Source organism: Sceloporus occidentalis, unplaced genomic scaffold (genome assembly GCF_023333645.1).
Source record: "Sceloporus occidentalis isolate IW3139 unplaced genomic scaffold, rSceOcc1.0.p SCAF_7, whole genome shotgun sequence".
Lineage (NCBI taxonomy): Eukaryota > Metazoa > Chordata > Lepidosauria > Squamata > Phrynosomatidae > Sceloporus > Sceloporus occidentalis.
This window is the reverse complement of record NW_028316987.1, coordinates 38428885-38447233: the sequence shown is the minus strand read 5'-3', so window position 1 is coordinate 38447233 and position 18349 is coordinate 38428885. Positions and strand designations below refer to the sequence as shown.

Sequence of the window (18349 nt, the reverse complement as noted above, 5' to 3'; positions counted from 1 at the left end):
GAAATCAAGATTATATATATATATATATATATATATATATAATATCCTAGAGAACCTCAAGTATAAACAAATGTTACTGTTGTGTTCCCCTTCTACAGATCCTTACATCGGTTTTCAGAAATGCCTGTTCTCTCAAGATGGAACAGCATGAGCTCATCTCTTCCTCTCCCCAATACTCCAAAAAGGTCAGTCTTAGCCCTATGATTTCAATATTTGTACCTTTTACATCAAGGATACAAATCATGTTGTTGGAATACAGTTCCCACCAGTCCTACCATGGTCAACAATGAGGCATGATGGCAGCTGCGGTCCAAAAACCTTATGACCAATCCTGTTTCACACTGTACCATACAGTGCACATAGTGCTGTTGTACGTCATCTAGCTGAAAAATATCTATTGAGACAAAAAGTGATAGAACGTGAGATCATTTATAACATGTCTATAGATTAGCTTAGTGAAAGAAGATATTATGTCAGCCACCTGGCATAATTTTTCTTGATGTTTTCTCCATAGTATCACTGAGTGGCTAGATTTCTCGGAAAAGGATCCAGTAGAGGTTTTGCTGGATTTGGGGTTTGGCACTGATGAACCAGACATCTGTACTAAAATCCCTTCTCGCTTCATCAGTTGTGCATCCACTGCTAAAGGAATCAATATCCGTGTCTTTATTGAAGCCCAAAGGCAGCGCATGGATTTAGAAAGTCCCAATTTGTGTGGTGAGTAGATGATGGCTGGGGAAAGATTGATTAGTGCTACTTCCATCTTTTCTTCTTATGAAAGACACTAACTTTCTTGGAGCAGGACACACATACCAGCGATTCTCAACAGGTACAGAGACCTAGCATGGCATAGTGGTTTGAGCATTAGACTATGACTCTGGAGACTAGGATTCTAATCCTTGCTTGACCATGGAAACCCACTGGGTAACCTTGGGCAAGTCTCATTCTCTCAGCCTCAGAGGAAGACAAAGACAAACCTATTCTGAACAAATCCTGCCAAGAAAAACCATGATAGGGTTGCCATAAATAAATCGATAACAACTTAAAGGCACACAACAACAACATAGGTGGCCTCATCAAACAGTGAGTTTGTAAGCATTTAGAAAGGAATACTATAATCACAAAAAGCCAACATGGATTTCTTTTAGAAAAAGTCATATCAGACTAATCTTATCTGGTTTTTATATATATATAAAATTACTAGCTTGGTAGATGAAAGGGAATGCTATGGATGTAGCATATCCTGATTTCAGTAAGGCCTTCAACAAGAAGTGACATAGGGAGCTGGGTATGTTTAGCCTAGAGAAGATGTTTAAATATTTGAAGGGATGTCAAATTGAAAATGGAGCAAGCTTATTTTCTTCTGCTCCAGAGACTAGGACCCAAAGCAATGGATGCAAACTTAAAGGAAGTTTAAGTTTAGCCCTTCCATAATGTCATAAAAGATCCATAAGCCATTTGGATTATTATACTCCACTATCAGGTTTTTCCCAGCCTGCCTAATAGAGTATCAACTGAGTGGAAAGAACCTAAGCAAATGTCTCCACTCACATCATTGTCACACTCACAACCCTTGTATGTGCATCAGCTGCCATTAAGGGAAAATTATTTAATGCATGTACATTTCAAGAAGATTGTGTTAGCAATGAAGTGAAGACTTTTCATTCATTTTGTTGTTATTTTATGAATCCCAAACTTGTCACCAGATACTGTTAGGCTTCTGTATGTTGGATGTTAACTACCAGCATGATCTGTGGTCAGGTATTCTGGGAGTTGTAGTGCAATATCTACAACATTTGAAGATCCAGATTTGGGAACCACATGTACATTGATTGAACCACAGCACAAAAGAGAATCTTCATGTCTTAGGGGCTGTGAAAATACAACCACCCTTTTTTCAGCCAAATCAAAGCCACAGCAACTGTATACTGCAGCCCCAATGTTGCCTTTCCAGGGTGCAAAAGGGATCCGCAAAAAGTGACTTTTTTTGTGCCCTGGAAAGGGTGAAATAGCCACGGCACCATAGCTAAATAGTGCTCTTTTGGCGCTGCATTATGCAGATACAGCGCTGGAGAAGCGCCATATAGCTGCATGCCATGTGGTGCAGTGCAGTGTCATGATGCCCTGGGGGCAGAGCCAGGATGTGCATCATGTAGATGCTACACCCTGACTCTGCCCCCAGGACGGCCCAAAGTACCGGGCTGCACAGGGCCTTAGCTCCCAGGGTTTTAATTCATGCATATACTCATGTACTCATTGGCAACTTGTAAAGAACAAGACACACACTGAAAACAGCAGCAGAGTGCTTATGCACAGTAGTCTAAATGCAAATCATAGATTTCTTTAAATGAAAGAATGTTGGCTTGGTAGAACACCAACGTTGTTCCATAAACAGGATTGAGTATTTTGAACCACCAATATCCTGGCAGAAATTGAGATGGAGAGAATTTAATAAGCAAGCCAGGAGTATATCTTTTTTATATGAAGAAGTGCTAACAGCTTTTATAAGGAATGGGCTTGGCAATGTCCAAAGAAAAGCAGCAGTTTAGCGTCTCAACAATTTCCATTGTTCTCTCCAATGACTCTCTCAAAGAAGCCAGCAAAACCTTTTACATCTAGGAAAGGCGCACTGCGTGTAACAGCCCCCCCCCCCCTCTGGTTTTCTCAACAGTCACATTGATGAATGTATTCATGCATTGATGAATGTATCTAGGCACGAGGGGAACACCCAAAGCTAGATTTACAATCATAAAGTTACAAAGTCTTGAGTAAATTTCAATAAAATGTGAAGTATTTCAAAGTTGCAAATAATATATACGCTACCAGTATGAGTAAACATACTGCAATATGCAAAACCTATGTGGAAATTCTGTGCATTAGCCAGTGAAATTTATTTTAATTTATTTTCTGATGTTTCTGTCCATCTATTCTTGCTCTGAAACCAGAGACAGAGATTCTGAGTTAATGCTGTAAATTATTGTTGGAATTATCTGGGATATATAGCTGTTCTTAATAAACATTGTAAAATATTCTTGGATGATAGTCCAAATATTCTTGGACAACAGTATTTGTCTTAAATAGTTTTGTTATGATGATCTCTAATTCAGAGATGCTTTCAGCATGGGTCTGTTTAACTCAGTAATAGTATATGCATTGGTAATACCATGCTTTGATACTAAAATGAGACTCTTACCCTTTGTGTCCTAGGAAATCAGAGAAAGAAATGTCAGATTGGCCTGTGCTAATGGGAAAAGCTATCTAGTTTAGGGACAGGTGAGAATATATATATAAAAAATAGCAGAATCTGGCAAAATTCTTTTTTTTTACTTTAATAAATAAATAAAACTTTTATTTATATCCCGCTTATTTGTAAGAAACAATCAAAGTGGCTTCCAACAATTAAAATAATACAGATATACAGAAATAGTAATAATACAAATATATACACACACCCCTTTAAAAAAGAATTAAATCGTTCTGGGATTAAAATTTGAGACATTAAAATAACACAATAGCATAGCACAAAAGCAGTGGGCAAGAACTCATCATGGCCGGGATTGTACCAATACACAAATGCTCCATGTATGGGGAATCTTTAATTCCCAGAATCTTCCAGCCTACTTTTGTAGTCCAAAAGTAACGTTTCCAAGTTCTGGAAGTAAGGTATGAGTGAAGAAGGTGCAAGAAAGTGAATGACGGTCAGAGTAAGTGAAATGACGGTAAGCAAAAAGGGAATGAAGTTAGATAAGGTTAGGTGTGATAAAAGAAAGAAGGAAAGGGGAGAGGAAGAGGAAGAGAAAGATAGGCGGGTTACAAACCACCACTTACGACACGCTCCGTGCGTGCTAGAGTTAGGAAGGGGCGTGCTAGGGTTGGGAAGGGTCGCCCCTTCCTAACCGGCCCTGGCTCCAACACGCGCGGAACGCGTCGTAAATGGCGGCGCCCATCCACATGGGCGCCGCCATTTTGACGTCTTGCACGCATAGCGTCCAGATGTGTCACGGCGGAAGTGACGCCGCGAGGGTGTGCTTTGCCCCTCGCAGCGCCACTTCCGCATTTTGAAAAGGAGTGCCATTTCAGCTCTCCTTTTTTGCTGCGTCCGGAAGCCTCGCGGTCTGGCCGCTGGGGCTTCCCTCCGCAGCAAATGGCGGCAGTGGGAGACCGGCCGCTTGAGGGCGGTCTGTAACCCGCCGAAAGGAAAGAAGGTTTAAGATAGGAAGGTTTAAAGAAGTTAGAAGGGGGAAAGGTTGGTACAAAGTAGAAAGATATAAGAAAGAGAGTAGTTGGAAGGCCATCATTGCTAACTATATTAAAATGATAACTAAAAGTTGTAAAATAAAATATTTGAATTTTTGTGTTTGTGCAAATGTTTGTGATTGCAAATTTAGACATTATATGTTATGTTTTAAGATTTTATGTGGTGTTTTAAAATGTTCAATAAAAATTATTTTAAAAAAATAAGTAGGGTGAGCAGGTTAAAGAGAATATGAATGTGCTTTAGAACTTTCAAGCTAGATGGAACGTGGCTAAAGAAAACTTTACGGCCACTTCAAATATCCAGTTAATGCTACATTTATGTCTGAGATGACTGAATTTACATTTCACTTTATTATGACAAATCTGTTCCACAAATACCAGCACATATACTTGTAAACCTTGAATGTTTGGGTCATATGGTCCCCTGTTAAAAGAGCATCTCTCTTTCCTTCAGGGATACTGATGGATGTGTATCTGGGTGACACATAATGGTGAGGCACAGCATAAAACTCCCTGTCACCACTTCCAGACCTCACTGTTGTGCTGCAATAGACCACCACTCACTACCCATAGTTCAGGGAAGCATCTGACTATGTCCCCATAGCCAAGACATAGACCAAAGGCATCTTCCATCAAGATGTGTTTGGGTCCTCTGGAGGTCTCAACAGATAATGTCATCAGTCTACATCTGACTAAGAGTCATAGACACTTTTTTACATCTCTCCATCATCAGTGGAATGGCTGGGAGAACTAGTGCAATGCAACAGTGAGTGTCAGGGGAGGCATTTGGATGTTGTGGAGGAATGAAGAGAATGCCAACCTTGACAGCAACCAGAAAACAACAACTAGTGCATTATTTAGTAGGTTTGATCTGTACAGTAGTCCACCTTTATCCATGGTTTTGCTCTTTGCTATTTCAGTTACTTGCAGCCAATCACTGTCCAAAATTATTAGTGGTATTGGGTTCAGTACTATCTATGGTTTCAGGCATCCACTAGGGGTCCTAGAATATATTCCCCAAAGATAAAAGGAGACGACTGTAATGAAGCAAGTCAATATACAATGTTTGTTTTTCTCTCTCAAATTTAAGGGCGTTTTCGACAACTGCAAGTCCTGGACCACGTGACCAGTGCCTTTTCCTCTTTGCTGAACGATGTCAGTGCCTTGCAGCAGAAACCAGAAGACAAAAACAGAGAGAAAACTGCAGTAGACTCTCTGAAGGAGAAAACGGTATTCACACAGAAAAAGAGGAGAAGAATAGGTCAGCTCCTGAGGAAAGCATCCAGGCAGACAAGTATGCAGGGTCCTCAAGCTTATCGAAGTGCTGGTCCATGCAAGTCCAAAGAAGACTGCTGTCCTGCTGCTGATACAGATAGTACTGCCTCGGTCTCTCTGAAAGAAGAACTGTTCCCAAATGAGGAGATCAAAGAGGCAATTAATGTAACTCACTTTCTACACTCCAGAGCTAGCAAAACTTGGGCATTACCTCATCTATCTATAAAGCAGTCCCACCTTCCTTCCTGCTCTGAAATGGCTCTTAAAGACAGACCACGCAAAGAACCCAATTTGCTGTTGACCCATATGCTCAGGAGGTTATCTGGCTTAGGTGGCAAGCCTGCAGATTCCTTTGAAATGGAGGAGGTAAGGCAAACTGGCATATATGGCACATGGGTAGGAAGCAGAGATGTGTACTATATGGCAGACAATAGAACCATGAGGCCCTCCAGATGTTGTTGAACTGCACCTCCCATTCTTCCTAATAATTGTTGAGGGGAAAATGTTGAGTAGGGACTAGAACCTGGATTTGCCAAGTTCCAGTCTAGCACTGCAAATCTCAGGAGTTGCCTAGCATGCTTAAACCTGTTTTGTCTCCATTTTGCCATCATTCAAATGGTATTGCTATTGCTATCGCTCACTACCTGTTTTCCCTGTTAGAGAGACTGATTTCCATAGGGAAATACTGTGCTTTGACCCAGCAGTAGTGGGATATGGAAGCGATGTGTGATGCAGTCCTGAAAAGTGAAAAGTGAAATTCAATGTATTTTTCAAAAGAAAAAGATGTACCAACAACAGAGAAACATCTGGAAGGCTTACTGCTGTTTTAGTTTGAAATCCTAAAGTAAAAGAGAAGAAATATACATTTAATAATTAAAACACCAAACTGTTTTAAGAAGTGTTTTTCCCTGTCTCAGATCCAGAGCTTTGAAGATGAATCTTCCTGGGGAAATCCTCTTGAAAGCACCTCAGGTGGGTATTAGCAAACATAATTGCTCTATATGTTTTTGCAAGTTTGCATATGGGAGAATCTTGAGCTATAAATGCTAGCAAAATGAACTGGTCGACCAAGCAACCTTCACAGCCTGAAATCTTGAAACAATAATCTGCACCGCCTTCAATTGGTGGGATGTTTGCTAGACACTGACTATAAATGACCAGGAATTCAGAAGTTAGTAAAAGGGATTGCACAGTACCCTGTTTTCAGAAGCTCTACAACAAGTGTTACAGAAATGAAAGAGTGAAGGACATGTCTCCAAGCCCCAACTTTTTTGCTCTGACCCTTCCATGTCTGACCCTTCCAATAGAGAGACTATAAATATGTTCAAATGAATACACTTATGGTCTGCTCTCTCTGCAGTTGAGAATTCTGATTACACAAAGCTATTCTTAGCATGTAGGACTGTAAGTATGTCTAATTTGAATGTATTTACATTATACATTCTACCTCAAGAGGATTCTAGTCCTCATTTTTACATTTCAATATAAAATACCATCAGAGTTTAGAAAGTTACTTTTAAAAAGTAATTCCTTATTCCTAAAGTCTGTAATCAGGTAAGAAATATGTGGATTTCTTAAATACCATTTACAGCAATAAACAGATTTAGGGATCAAATGACTGAGGCCAACTGGCGCTTGTGGCTACAAGTATGATAAAGAAAATGGTACTTGCAACTGTTAATAGTGCCATTGTTCTCCTTTCAGCTGTCAAAACCGACATGCCTGAACTCCATCAAATAAGGCTTAGAATAGATGTTGACTAGACTTGATTGATGGCCCTTGCAGTCTTCTATGATTAATCAAAATGCATTAGTATACAGAATATTAGCTTGGCTGCACAATCACCTATTTGCCCATTGCTGACCCCAGATTGATCCTGCATGGAAGCACATAAGATGGCAGTTCCTTTGTTTTTTTGTATGTATTTTTTTTAATGGCCCAAAAGAATATTGAACACAGTGTGATGTCCACCTTCTGGGGGATGGATGGGTAGGATTTTGGGGTCTTCAAGATGGCAGACAAAAATTCAGCAGATGAAGTTTTCCTGTAATGCAAAAAGAGCTTATGCTTGAATCATGAATCAGTCAAGCAGATAACTGGGAATAGGTTTTCTGCCCTTAGGTGAACCTGCGTTAGAACAACAGATGCTTGGACTGTAGTTATGTCAGGGTCAGCAGTTGCATTATATGGACATGACTGATGAAAATAATGTTCAGTTTAGTTGTATGGTTAGTCCTCTGCCCTCTGTCCAATTGCTAGAAGGTGGAGCAAGCTTGCTTTCTATTCCTCCAGATATTAGTACACCAACCAATGGATTTACATTGCAAGAGGAAAAAAGTCCGCCTACCCATTACAAAGTGATGGTAATAGCTGTTCACGTGTGAAATAGACTAACTCAGTGGACACACCTTTATAGGTCTTCATGTTAAGACTGAATGCTATCTTTCAGGAGTGGTTTAGCTATATATTACAGTATGGAAAGTTGGACTAGATGACATTTGTGGTCTCTTTCAACTCTATAATTCTGTGCATAAATCAGTGTGCCCCTGTGGTTGTGTGTGCAGCCCAAGGCTTCTTTGTGGCCCTTACCTTCTCCAAATTCCTCAAATCTACAACAACAACAACAACAAAGAGCTAAATGAATGGCCTCTCCTCAAACCTTCCAAGAGTGGCAATTCATATTTTAATTGGTTTTAAGGCCCTCCTTGCATTGTTTAATGTAAAAAGAAAATAAACCTGTTTTTCAAAACAGGAGGTGGGCCTGCACACTTCCAGTTGTTCAGGGTACCATCTGAATATTTGGCCCTTGGATCCAATGCACTTGCCTGCACCTGCATAAATGAAATTTTGCTATCTGAATCAGAGCAGCAAATAGCCTCCTTTACATAGCCAACTCAAGGTACACCATTCGCAAAGTTAGAAATGTCATTTTGACCAATGAGGTCAAAAGACAAAAAACAAAAACAAAACAAAAAAAGACTTCTTAAGAACCAGTCACCATCCAGAACAATAACAATGCAATAGTAAACTGGTGGCGCAGTGGTTAAATGCCTGTACTGCAGCCATTCACTCAAAACCACAAGGTTGCGAGTTCAAGACCAGCAAAAGGGCCCAAGCTCGACTCAGGCTTGCATCCTTCCGAGGTCGCTAAAATGAGTACCCAGACTGTTGGGGGCAAATTAGCTTACTTGCTAATTAGCTTACTTGCTGTTCACCGCTATGATCTTTGGAATAGCGGTATATAAATAAAACAAATTATTATTATTAAATTAAATAAATAAGTAAGTAAAGGTAAATAACTCATCATTTGCTGCACTTCCACAAGTTCCCAAACCTGCTGCTTTAATAGTAGGGCCAGTTCTGGAGAAAGACCATCCCTTGGCTGCTATGTATCATTTCTCTTCAGTCTTGTTTCTTTTCTCTTTAACTGTGTCATGAGATTCCTTTAATCTTTTCCTCCCCTTTTGCAGAATGCACAGATGTAATTCTAAAAGACACTCAAACCCCAAGCATCCCTAAATGACATAAGGAATACCAGAGTGTTTTTGAGCAGTAGTGGGTATGTGGATGAGCATGTTTTTTTAAGGAAAAAAAAAAGATTACAATTTCTTATTAGGCAGTTTTATCATTGTTATAAATAAGTAATTGTACTGGGGAGAAGGGATAATCCTTATTTAATTAAATTCATCTATACTCCCAGGTTGGCAGCAACCAGACATATGTGAGACTAATACCCACAGCCTGCCTTGTATGCATGTGCAATTAAAAATTCACTCTACAGTAGCACTGGCAGTTTAGTGTTGCTTTTGGCATTTACAAATTCTTTTATTTTGTGACTTTTTTCCCCACCATACACATATGCTGGAGCAGATGTTGCTTATTTGTTGTTTATTCAAATCTGTAAGCTCTGGCAGCAAGCACCATTGTTCTGTAATGAAGCCTCACTCTGTCCTGTATTAGGAAGCCCCAGTAAATGTCTGATGGGCAGCTAGCTCCAAGCAGGAGGGCTGTGCTTAGTTTACTGGCATCTAGCTATCTGTCTAGCTATCTCTCTAGCTACTGTCATTTGAAGATACTGGCCGCTAGGCTATGCAAAGGTGCTGAAAGCCACATAATATAGTGAACATCAAGGCAGGCCAGTCATGGTCTTTCCTTCTTATTTGCATTCACTTAGATGTTGTAAGCCAGTTTGGTGCAAAGGTTTAACTGCTGACTAGGATTCCAAGAGACCAGATTTCAAATCCCCAATCAGCCATGGAAACCCCCGAGGTAACCTTGGGCCAGTGACCCTCTCTCAGCCTAAGAGGAAGGCAATGGCAACCTTTCTCTGAAGAAGTCTTGCCAAGAAAACCCTATGAGAGTGTTGCCTGAAGTCAGAGTCGATGTGAAGGCACATGAAAACAACATGTAAACCTTTTACTTTCGCTCTTTTGGAAAAGAGTTCTTCTGCCCACAAATGCAAACTTCCTTTTTTTTTTTTTTTTTTGGCCCGTCTTTGGGAAGGATATAAACGCAGCTAAAATATGTTTCAGTATTGTTTCACTTCAGTTAATTGTGTAGCATTACGGTAGAACAGTCAGAAACAGAGAATTTCACTCTAACAGTGCTCCCATGTAGTGATGTTCTGTGTCTCCCATCCCTTCCTTTTTAAATTGTCCCCCTTCTTTGCCCCATAGCTTGGGTCAGCTGTTTTTTTCCCAGACAGTAGGGGCATTAACCGAAGAAGAAATGGGGCTGCTCCCTGTATTGACTGTGCCAACATGGCAGCAGTCACTGGCTGAGGAGCCCTCTTTGCAGCCCAAGAGGCAATCAATCAGAAAAGTAACCACCTCCATCTGGCATATGGTAGCCTGGAAACTCACTTTCATAGCATTTGTGATTCATCTTGTCCCAACAAGTGGTGCCAGGGACCAAACCACACTTGAGTCTTTCCAGCAGCTGGGTATATTCTACCTCTCCAGCATGCTAAGCTGACATATTAGCTCCCATGACTTATTAAGTGGCAGTTCTTTTAATTATCACACCTTCACTCCTCCTCCTTCTCCCACCCATCATCTCCCCACCATACATTTTGGCTCCATGGGAATATCTGCAGAAGGCAATTGGCATTTTTCTTAATTGACTATGTTCCAATAGTGTGAATCCTGTTTATTATCCTGCTCTAAAGTACATATGGGAATGATTGCTTGATGGCGGAAGACAGAGAGAGAGAGAGAGAGAGAGAGAGAGGAACACACCACAGTAATTTTCCTGTTTCTAAATGGCATCAGGGCAAGTTCTATTGGTTTTCACAGATGGTAGTTGCTTGTCAAATGCTATTGATCACAGCAAAAGGTATTATGTACTTAATCCTTTCCCCTCCTTGTCACATTTCATCATAACTTGCCTTGCAGGTTTCTTGCGAAATCCTATGGCTCCTGTATTTAGTCTCTCATCTACAAACATACACACATTTGTTCAGAGGAAGAGATGCAGCAAAAGAGAGGAAGAAATAGAATTAAATTGTATTTGGACAGAAGGCAGTATTGAGGGCAAGTTTTTTGTGTCAGCTACTTAGTTAAGTATACTTAATTAAGTAACCTCTCCTGGCCCGACCCTCCAAGACCTGACAGAAATGTTATTTATCCATGTGATGATCACTGACAGAATGGACCTTCTTCTCCCCCTGCAACTGATGACAAGTAAACTAGGTGCATGTCAGGGGGTGATCATGGCAATAGTGACACAATTGTGAGCAAGTAGTGATTGTGAATACAGAACAGTTACCTAGATTTGCTCATCCATAACTGTTCTGTTTTAACAATCACTACTTATTCATAATTGTAATGCTATTGTCATGGTCATAACCCTTTCCAGCCTACTTTACTGGGCATCAGCTGCATGTAAGAGAAGGAAGTCCACTCTCTCAGTGATCATCTCATGGATGAATAATATTTCTGTTAGGTTTCAGGTGGGAGCAGGACAGGAGAGGTAATACAATAAAATATACTTAACCAAGACTTGAAACAGAGGGGCCAAATAAAATGGCTTCTGCCCACTTTGAGGGCATGGTGTTTACATGACGCATGCCCCCATGGTGACCACAAACCATTCTGAGGCTGCGCCAATGGGGGTAAAGCTGGTGGCCCATTTGGGATTGCAGCAGCAGCCCACTTTGGAAGCGAGCTGTGCAGTCACCACAGTCCTGGTCTGATCGCAGCTGGAGCGGTCAGAGGCCACTCCTTGCCACCCGTCTTCTTCACGCCTAAGTAACAGATACAGAATACTGGCCCTCAATATATATATATATATATATATATATATATATATATATATATATATGCTATGGTTGGTTGGTTGGTTGGTTTTACAGAGCCATTAATATCCATAATGTTTTTCGTCTCTATGCAAGAGCGAACAAAATAATTTTTATAGTTTTTTTGTGTGTTTTCCAGGCTATGTGGCCATGTTCTAGAAGAGTTTCTTCCTGACATTTCACCAGCATCTGTGGCAAAACATCAGGAAGGAACTCTTCTAGAACATGGCCACATAGCCTGAAAAACCCACAAAAAACTATGGATGCCGGCCATGAAAGCCTTTGACTTCACAAAACAATTTTTCTTAGCAGCTCTTTAAAAACTGTGTTTAACAAAAAAAAAAAGAGGTCTTTTGTAATAACATTTTCACAAAAAGTCCTACAGTGAGGCAGGTCACTGAAAAATGAGCAAGACCTTGTGTAATCTGGCCCAGTGGGGAGGAAACATTTTTAAAATTCATTTCTCTTGTGCAGGAATGAAATTATGGAAAATTTACATCCCTAGAAGGGTGAGGAAAATTGGTTGTTAAAAGGTCCACCAACTAATGTAGATAAGCAGAGAACCTGTCTTTGCCACTAAGTGCTATAATGATGATTTAGTGATGGTAACGTTTTGGGAGTTTGCCAGCATTAGCTTGCTGTTGAACAATTATGCATCATAGCCATATGAGTTCATGTGTGACTCTCCTAATATCACCATCAGCTTATCACAGAGGTCCCAAGCCGCACTTCTCTTCCTTGCTCCCATACTGGCATGCTAACAAACAAAAGCATGTCAATTTGTCACTCAAAGACACCTATCTTTCAATCTTGCTTCTCCCTTTCCTTGCCTTCAAATAAGCCCTTGATACCCGGAGACCCCCTGAATGCCTCTTAGTGCAGCTCAGAAATATGAGAAAAGAAATGGCTGTGGCATGTGACACATAATCCCAAAGAGCTGATGTACTTTGGGAGAAATTGCCACATCACCTCAGGCATCACTTTCCTCTTCAGCAATTTCAATAACAGCTTCCTTGCAGAGCTAAGTTAAAATTCTGGCTTAGAGAAGATGAAGCTAAAAGAAGGTGCAGTATCAAAAGTCTATCATCTCCACTAAGAACATAAGAGAAGCCCTGCCAGATCAAGCAGTCTTTCTACTCCAGCATCTTTCTTTCAACAGTTGCTAAGTGCCTCTGTGAAACTCATAAGAAGGACATGAGCATGTCCTCATAAGAAGGACATGTTCTATTACAGAAAAGTGGGGCAAAAATAAAAGTTTTATTTATTTATTTCTAGTCATCAGTTATTCAGTAGCACAATGCCTCTGAAATCTAGAAATTGCGCATGGCCATCATGCCTAGTAATCAGTTATTTGTCTAAGCCTTCTTTAGAACCATCTAAACTGGTATCTGTTACCAAACCTTGTGGTAACAAGTTCTACATTGGATATTTTGTGAATTATGTATTGTTTTCTTTGTTGCTGCTGCTATTGTTATTATTAATTGGCATTAATCTGCTTTTCATTTATGGCCACCCATAAGTGAGAGACCTGTAAGTCACCCTCTTATCAAAATACCTGCTCAGGTCTTGCAAACTCAGAGCCATGGCTTCCTTGATTTGACTCTGTCCTCTTGAATCTCTTGCCAATTGGTTTCACTGCTTTACTTTCCAATCCTGGAGTAATGAGTAAAATTAAATTATTTCCAGGAGTGTATTTGGAGGGCAGAACAATCTGATTTGCTTCTCCAGTCTATCTTGACATCTAGACATTCCCCTGCTTTTCCACAAAGAGGTGCCAATGCATTGCATTCACTTGGTAAGAATGGCCATGCTCACACTTCCAAAAGACGTGCTCAAAGCAGAATGGAGTTATCCATTGGCTTTCAGTCATCTGAATTTTTATGATGGAATTCTCTTTTTAAAAAAATTCTACAGAGATATGTACATTAGGAAAATGTTCTGAAACATATAGTTATAGGAAAATTGCTTGCTAGAGAGAAAAAGAGAGAAACAAACACAGAAAAAGTGCACACAATAAATAATGTGTCTAGGGGAATAAATGTCCATCCTAATTGGGGAAAAATGACTCAAATAAAGCAAAACAGTGAGATTAATTTACAACAGCAAATCCATGTCTGCAGCAAAACACATGTATGGAACCTTTGCTTAGGAAATACCAAGTCAGAATATTGGTTCATCCAGCTCAGCTATCAGCACTTACCAGTTTGTACTCTACAGATGCTTAGGGCTATGGCTCTTCTCCCAACCATTGGCCATGCTGGCTGGAACTGACAGGCATTACATACTAACACATCTAGAAGGTACCAAGTCTGGGAAGGCTGGTATACACTAACCTTCCATTAATGCCCAATTTTATATAGAAATGATGGGGATTGAACCTGGGATCTTTGGTCTACAGAGCAGTCATTCTACCATTAGGATGTAGCCCAACCCTCTCACACAGCAGCTGCAGAAGAGAGCATGTAAGAGATGTGTAAGAGAGCTGGCAAGAGTAACTCAAATCTGGCTCTGATATCTCGTTCAATGAAGCAATGACATCAGTGCAAATGTTACTGCCTGATGATCTCTATTAGTAAAGCCAAATTATCTTTCCCTGGTATTTGTAAAGAATGCAGCATGGTAGCCTGTTTCACATTTCTCATATTTTTCTCCACTAATGGTTGAGGAATATGAATCCTTAATAATTTTGTCCTTACTTGCAAGGATCAATAATTATTGTAGTTTCCTCCCCAATGCAGGGTATTCCTCAGATACAAATAACACAAATATTCCTCAGCAATATTTTCCCCATCTTCAAACATCCCAAAGCGTTGCAGATGAATTTTGGGGTGAAATACATGTGTTTTTTTGTACAGTCCACCCACCCAGAAATGACTTGAAGGCACACAACAACAAAATTGCTCTGAGAGGCTTTGTGGCAGAAGAGCAGGGTATAAATACTCTAAATCCGTGATGGTGAACCTTTTAGAGACTGAGTGCCCAAACTTAGTGGCATTCCTGCACCGGGTGTCACCCAGTGCTGGGGTTGGCTGTGAGACTTCCAGCAGTGGGACTTCCATCTTCTGGGGCAGGACTCCTGAGGGTGGTACTTCCACCTTCTGGGGGCAGGACCTCCAGGAAGAAAAACCCAAGGCACGCTCTCTCAGCCTCAGGCTAGCAATAGCAAATCCCCCTCTGATGAATCTTGCCAAGCAAACTCCATGATAGTTTCACCCTGGGGGAATAATAAATGACAGTTTCACCTTAGGCGTGTGCCTGTGCCTCTTCCCCCACCCTCTCCACTCCTTCCCTGCCTGCTCCGCTACTGCCTCTGCCCTCCATTGCCTTTAACTGGCTCTGGGGAGCCAGTTAAAGACATAGAACTGGAGGCAAAGAAACAGGTACATGCCTGGTCCACTCCTTCCCCCACCCATTCCTGCCTTCAACTGGCTCTGGGAAGCCAGTTAAAGGGATGGGAGGGTGGGATGAAGAGGCATAAGTGTGCACTGGCTCCATGTTCCCCCTACCCTCCCATGTCTTTAACTGGATTCAGGAATAAAGTTAAAGGCACAAGAGGGTGGGGGAAGAGGAGGAACAGACCTGCTTCAGCTCTTCCTCGCCCATCCTCCCATCCCAGAGACAGTTCACGGGATGGGAGAGTAGGGGAAGAGGAGGAACAAGTGTCCTGTTATACTCTTATCAAAGTAATGGATGGTGCACATGCTCACAGAGATAGCTTTATGTGCCATAGAGGGCGCATGTGCCATAGGTTCATCACCGCTGCTCTACATGAATGAAGGAATGATGGAATGAATAAAGTGGGGGAAAGTGCTGAAATGCCTTGCTGCTCTAATATATTTCCTGATAGAGTCTCTCGACTGTCAGGAAACCTGTCTGATAAATGAAAATATTATTTCCCTCCCCATGATACATTATTCTCCTTCCTCAAATACCTTTAGGTTGCAGGCTTCCCAGAAATGCAGACTTTCCCACTCATTTTGAGCCAGCTCCTCTTAGAGAAACTGTGAAGGGAAAACGTTTGCAACAGGATCTGTGTACTCCTGACACTTGTAGCTTTGTGCCTCATTTCATTAGAACTCGGCGCAGATGTCAGCCGGCTTTTTCACTGTTTGGCAGGGATTAGAAACTGGACTAAAGCCAGTTAGTAAGATGAAGATAATATGAAAAATTGGGAAGGAAGGACATTGTGTGAACCTGGCAAAGATATCTTAGTTACAGGATTGGAGAGGAGAGTCACAGGCCATTGTTAAGGTGGTTTGGTGCTAATGTTACCTTTCTTATTATTCCAAGACTAGATTATTTTTATCAGCAAAAAATGCCAGAATACTAACCTCCTGGTGAAATGGGCTTTAATTTTATGCCTTTTCATATAAAATACCAAATCCTCCATGTTGATCATAATCAATTTAGCTGATTTTTACAAGATTATAGATTTTAGTCAAATCTCTATGTCACACTAGTGTGATGGCATTTTCTATAACATATTCTGCTTTCTGTACAGTGTCCTCTAACTTATAGTATCTGAGACAATGGTGACTTTCAAATTTATCCAAAAACTGTGAATTAGGCTTTAAAAATGGACCAAACAAAATCTTCCTTTATTGTCCACTATGGTATGCTAATCCTCTAACAGAATTGTACAAAATATCTGTTGAGCTCCCATGTCAGGAGAAAGGCAAAATATGAATGAAATAAATACATAATAATTAAAGGAAAACTAGCTTTTTCTTTCTTGACCTAGAAGTTCTGGTCTTAATGTATATGTTGAGCTTTACCACATGTGAGTCATCTTAATAAATACTGGTTCTTATAGAAGACTTAGATGTAGCAGGATTTTCCTGATTGTATGCAGATGCAAAAAACATGATCATACTTTCCAACATTTCACAGATGAAAAATTAGGCCACTAGTGGCCAAGTAACATGAGAGGGTGGCCAAGGTGGCAAAAGTTATTAATGAGTGGGAATATGCAAGCTATGAGAGCTTGTAGCAGTTTGCTTTTCCTTGAGCCCACTGGGAAGAGCAAGATTCTGCCCCTTCTTCTCCTCTCCCCCTGCAAAGTTAAATACAAGTTGAGTACAAAACCATGTTTGGACTTTGGTCAGTTAGCAGCAAGTGATGTAAGCCAAAGAGAAAGAGGGAAATGAGAGGAGTAGAGAGACATTTCAAAAGCAGCTGAAAATGTAAGGTGACAAAGGATTAATCAGGACCGTCCCTGCCAAATCAGGACAGTTGGAGGGTATTATTACATCTACTGTTGTGTATTAGTTATAGTTCCATTCTATCAAAACATATAAGGAATGCAATGTCTTAGTGCTTTAAACACATATTTATTCAGAAATGAGGTCTGTCAGGCTCAGCTTTAGGTTGCGAAAAGACCATATTCTATCATATCACCCTGATCACCCTTGAGATCTTTAGGGAAGGTTCATCTCTCAGACCCACCAAACTTACACAAATGTCTGAAGGGAATGTTCAAGGAATGTTATGAGGGCTTTCTTGGAAGTTGTTTCCAGCTTCTCAAATACCTTTTCCAGAAAAGCTTGACTGTCTCCCTCCATAGTGTCCTGTGTGCAGATGACTTTTTATATTTCAACAGACCCTTGGGAACTGAATATAATTCATAATATGTAATACTATTTTTACTTTTTATGTTTTAAATTGTTATTAATTCTACTGATAGTTTAATTACATTTTAATGGTGCATACGTTTTTACTGAAACGTGCTTTTTATCTCTTTTGCCGTTATTATGTGCCTTCAACTCAACTCTGCATTAAGGTGACCTTCTCTTGACAAGATATATGCAGGGAAGGTTTACCACAACATTCCTCTTAGGTTGGGAGAATGTGACTTCCTCAAGTGGGTTTCCATGACTGAGCCAGGATTCAGATCTGGTCTCTTAGTCCTAGTCCAGCACTCAAACCACTGTGCCACACTGAGTCTCTCTGCTTTATCTGTTTTCTGTTTTTAGTAAGCTTCCTTGAGTCTCAGTGCTGGGGAACAGGTGGGGATGGTGGTGATTTTAAGTGAAAATACAAGTAAATATATGTAGAACAAGGCAGCCCTTAAAGTGGAATTCTTTGGCACTCTATAGAGAGAAAAGTCCCATTGAATTAAATGGAACTTTTGCCCAGGTAAATATGTTTAGTACTGAGGACATTGTTTCTTTCCTTGTTTTTTAAAAGAGATTTCTGTTTTGTTGGTTTTTTAAAAATGACCAGCATGAATAATGGCATTCTAAAACAAAGGCCAGAGTCTCTAAGAACACCAAAGGAGTTCCAACAAAAGCATTGTGGTGCTCCAGTGCTGCAAGTTCTGCAATGGAGGTTTGTCTCCTGCTGCCACCTGCTGTCCATTATTTTGTGGTGTTCTGTTTTGGTTGATCTTGGTGTAATGTATTGTAGCTTCGTTGTATATTGTCAATTACCCTTGTGAACACAAGAGCAATTGTTTGATTTTAAAAATTAAAAATAGAGATAATATCATAATAAAAACAAAGAAAAACAATGTGTATAGTAAAA

The 18349-nt window shown here is 40.4% G+C and overlaps 1 protein-coding gene across 2 annotated transcripts in view; it reads left to right on the top strand.

Annotated features, from left to right (window-relative positions):
- Positions 1 to 18349, top strand: part of ITPRID1 (ITPR interacting domain containing 1) — a 57905-nt gene that overhangs the window by 26439 nt on the left and 13117 nt on the right. For both annotated transcript variants that reach the window (XM_089532640.1, XM_089532639.1), the window contains exons 6-9: positions 99 to 185; positions 515 to 717; positions 5348 to 5898; positions 6450 to 6504. In XM_089532640.1, the coding sequence (XP_089388766.1) occupies positions 99 to 185; positions 515 to 717; positions 5348 to 5898; positions 6450 to 6504 (896 nt within the window). The remainder of the gene's footprint in view (positions 1 to 98; positions 186 to 514; positions 718 to 5347; positions 5899 to 6449; positions 6505 to 18349) is intronic.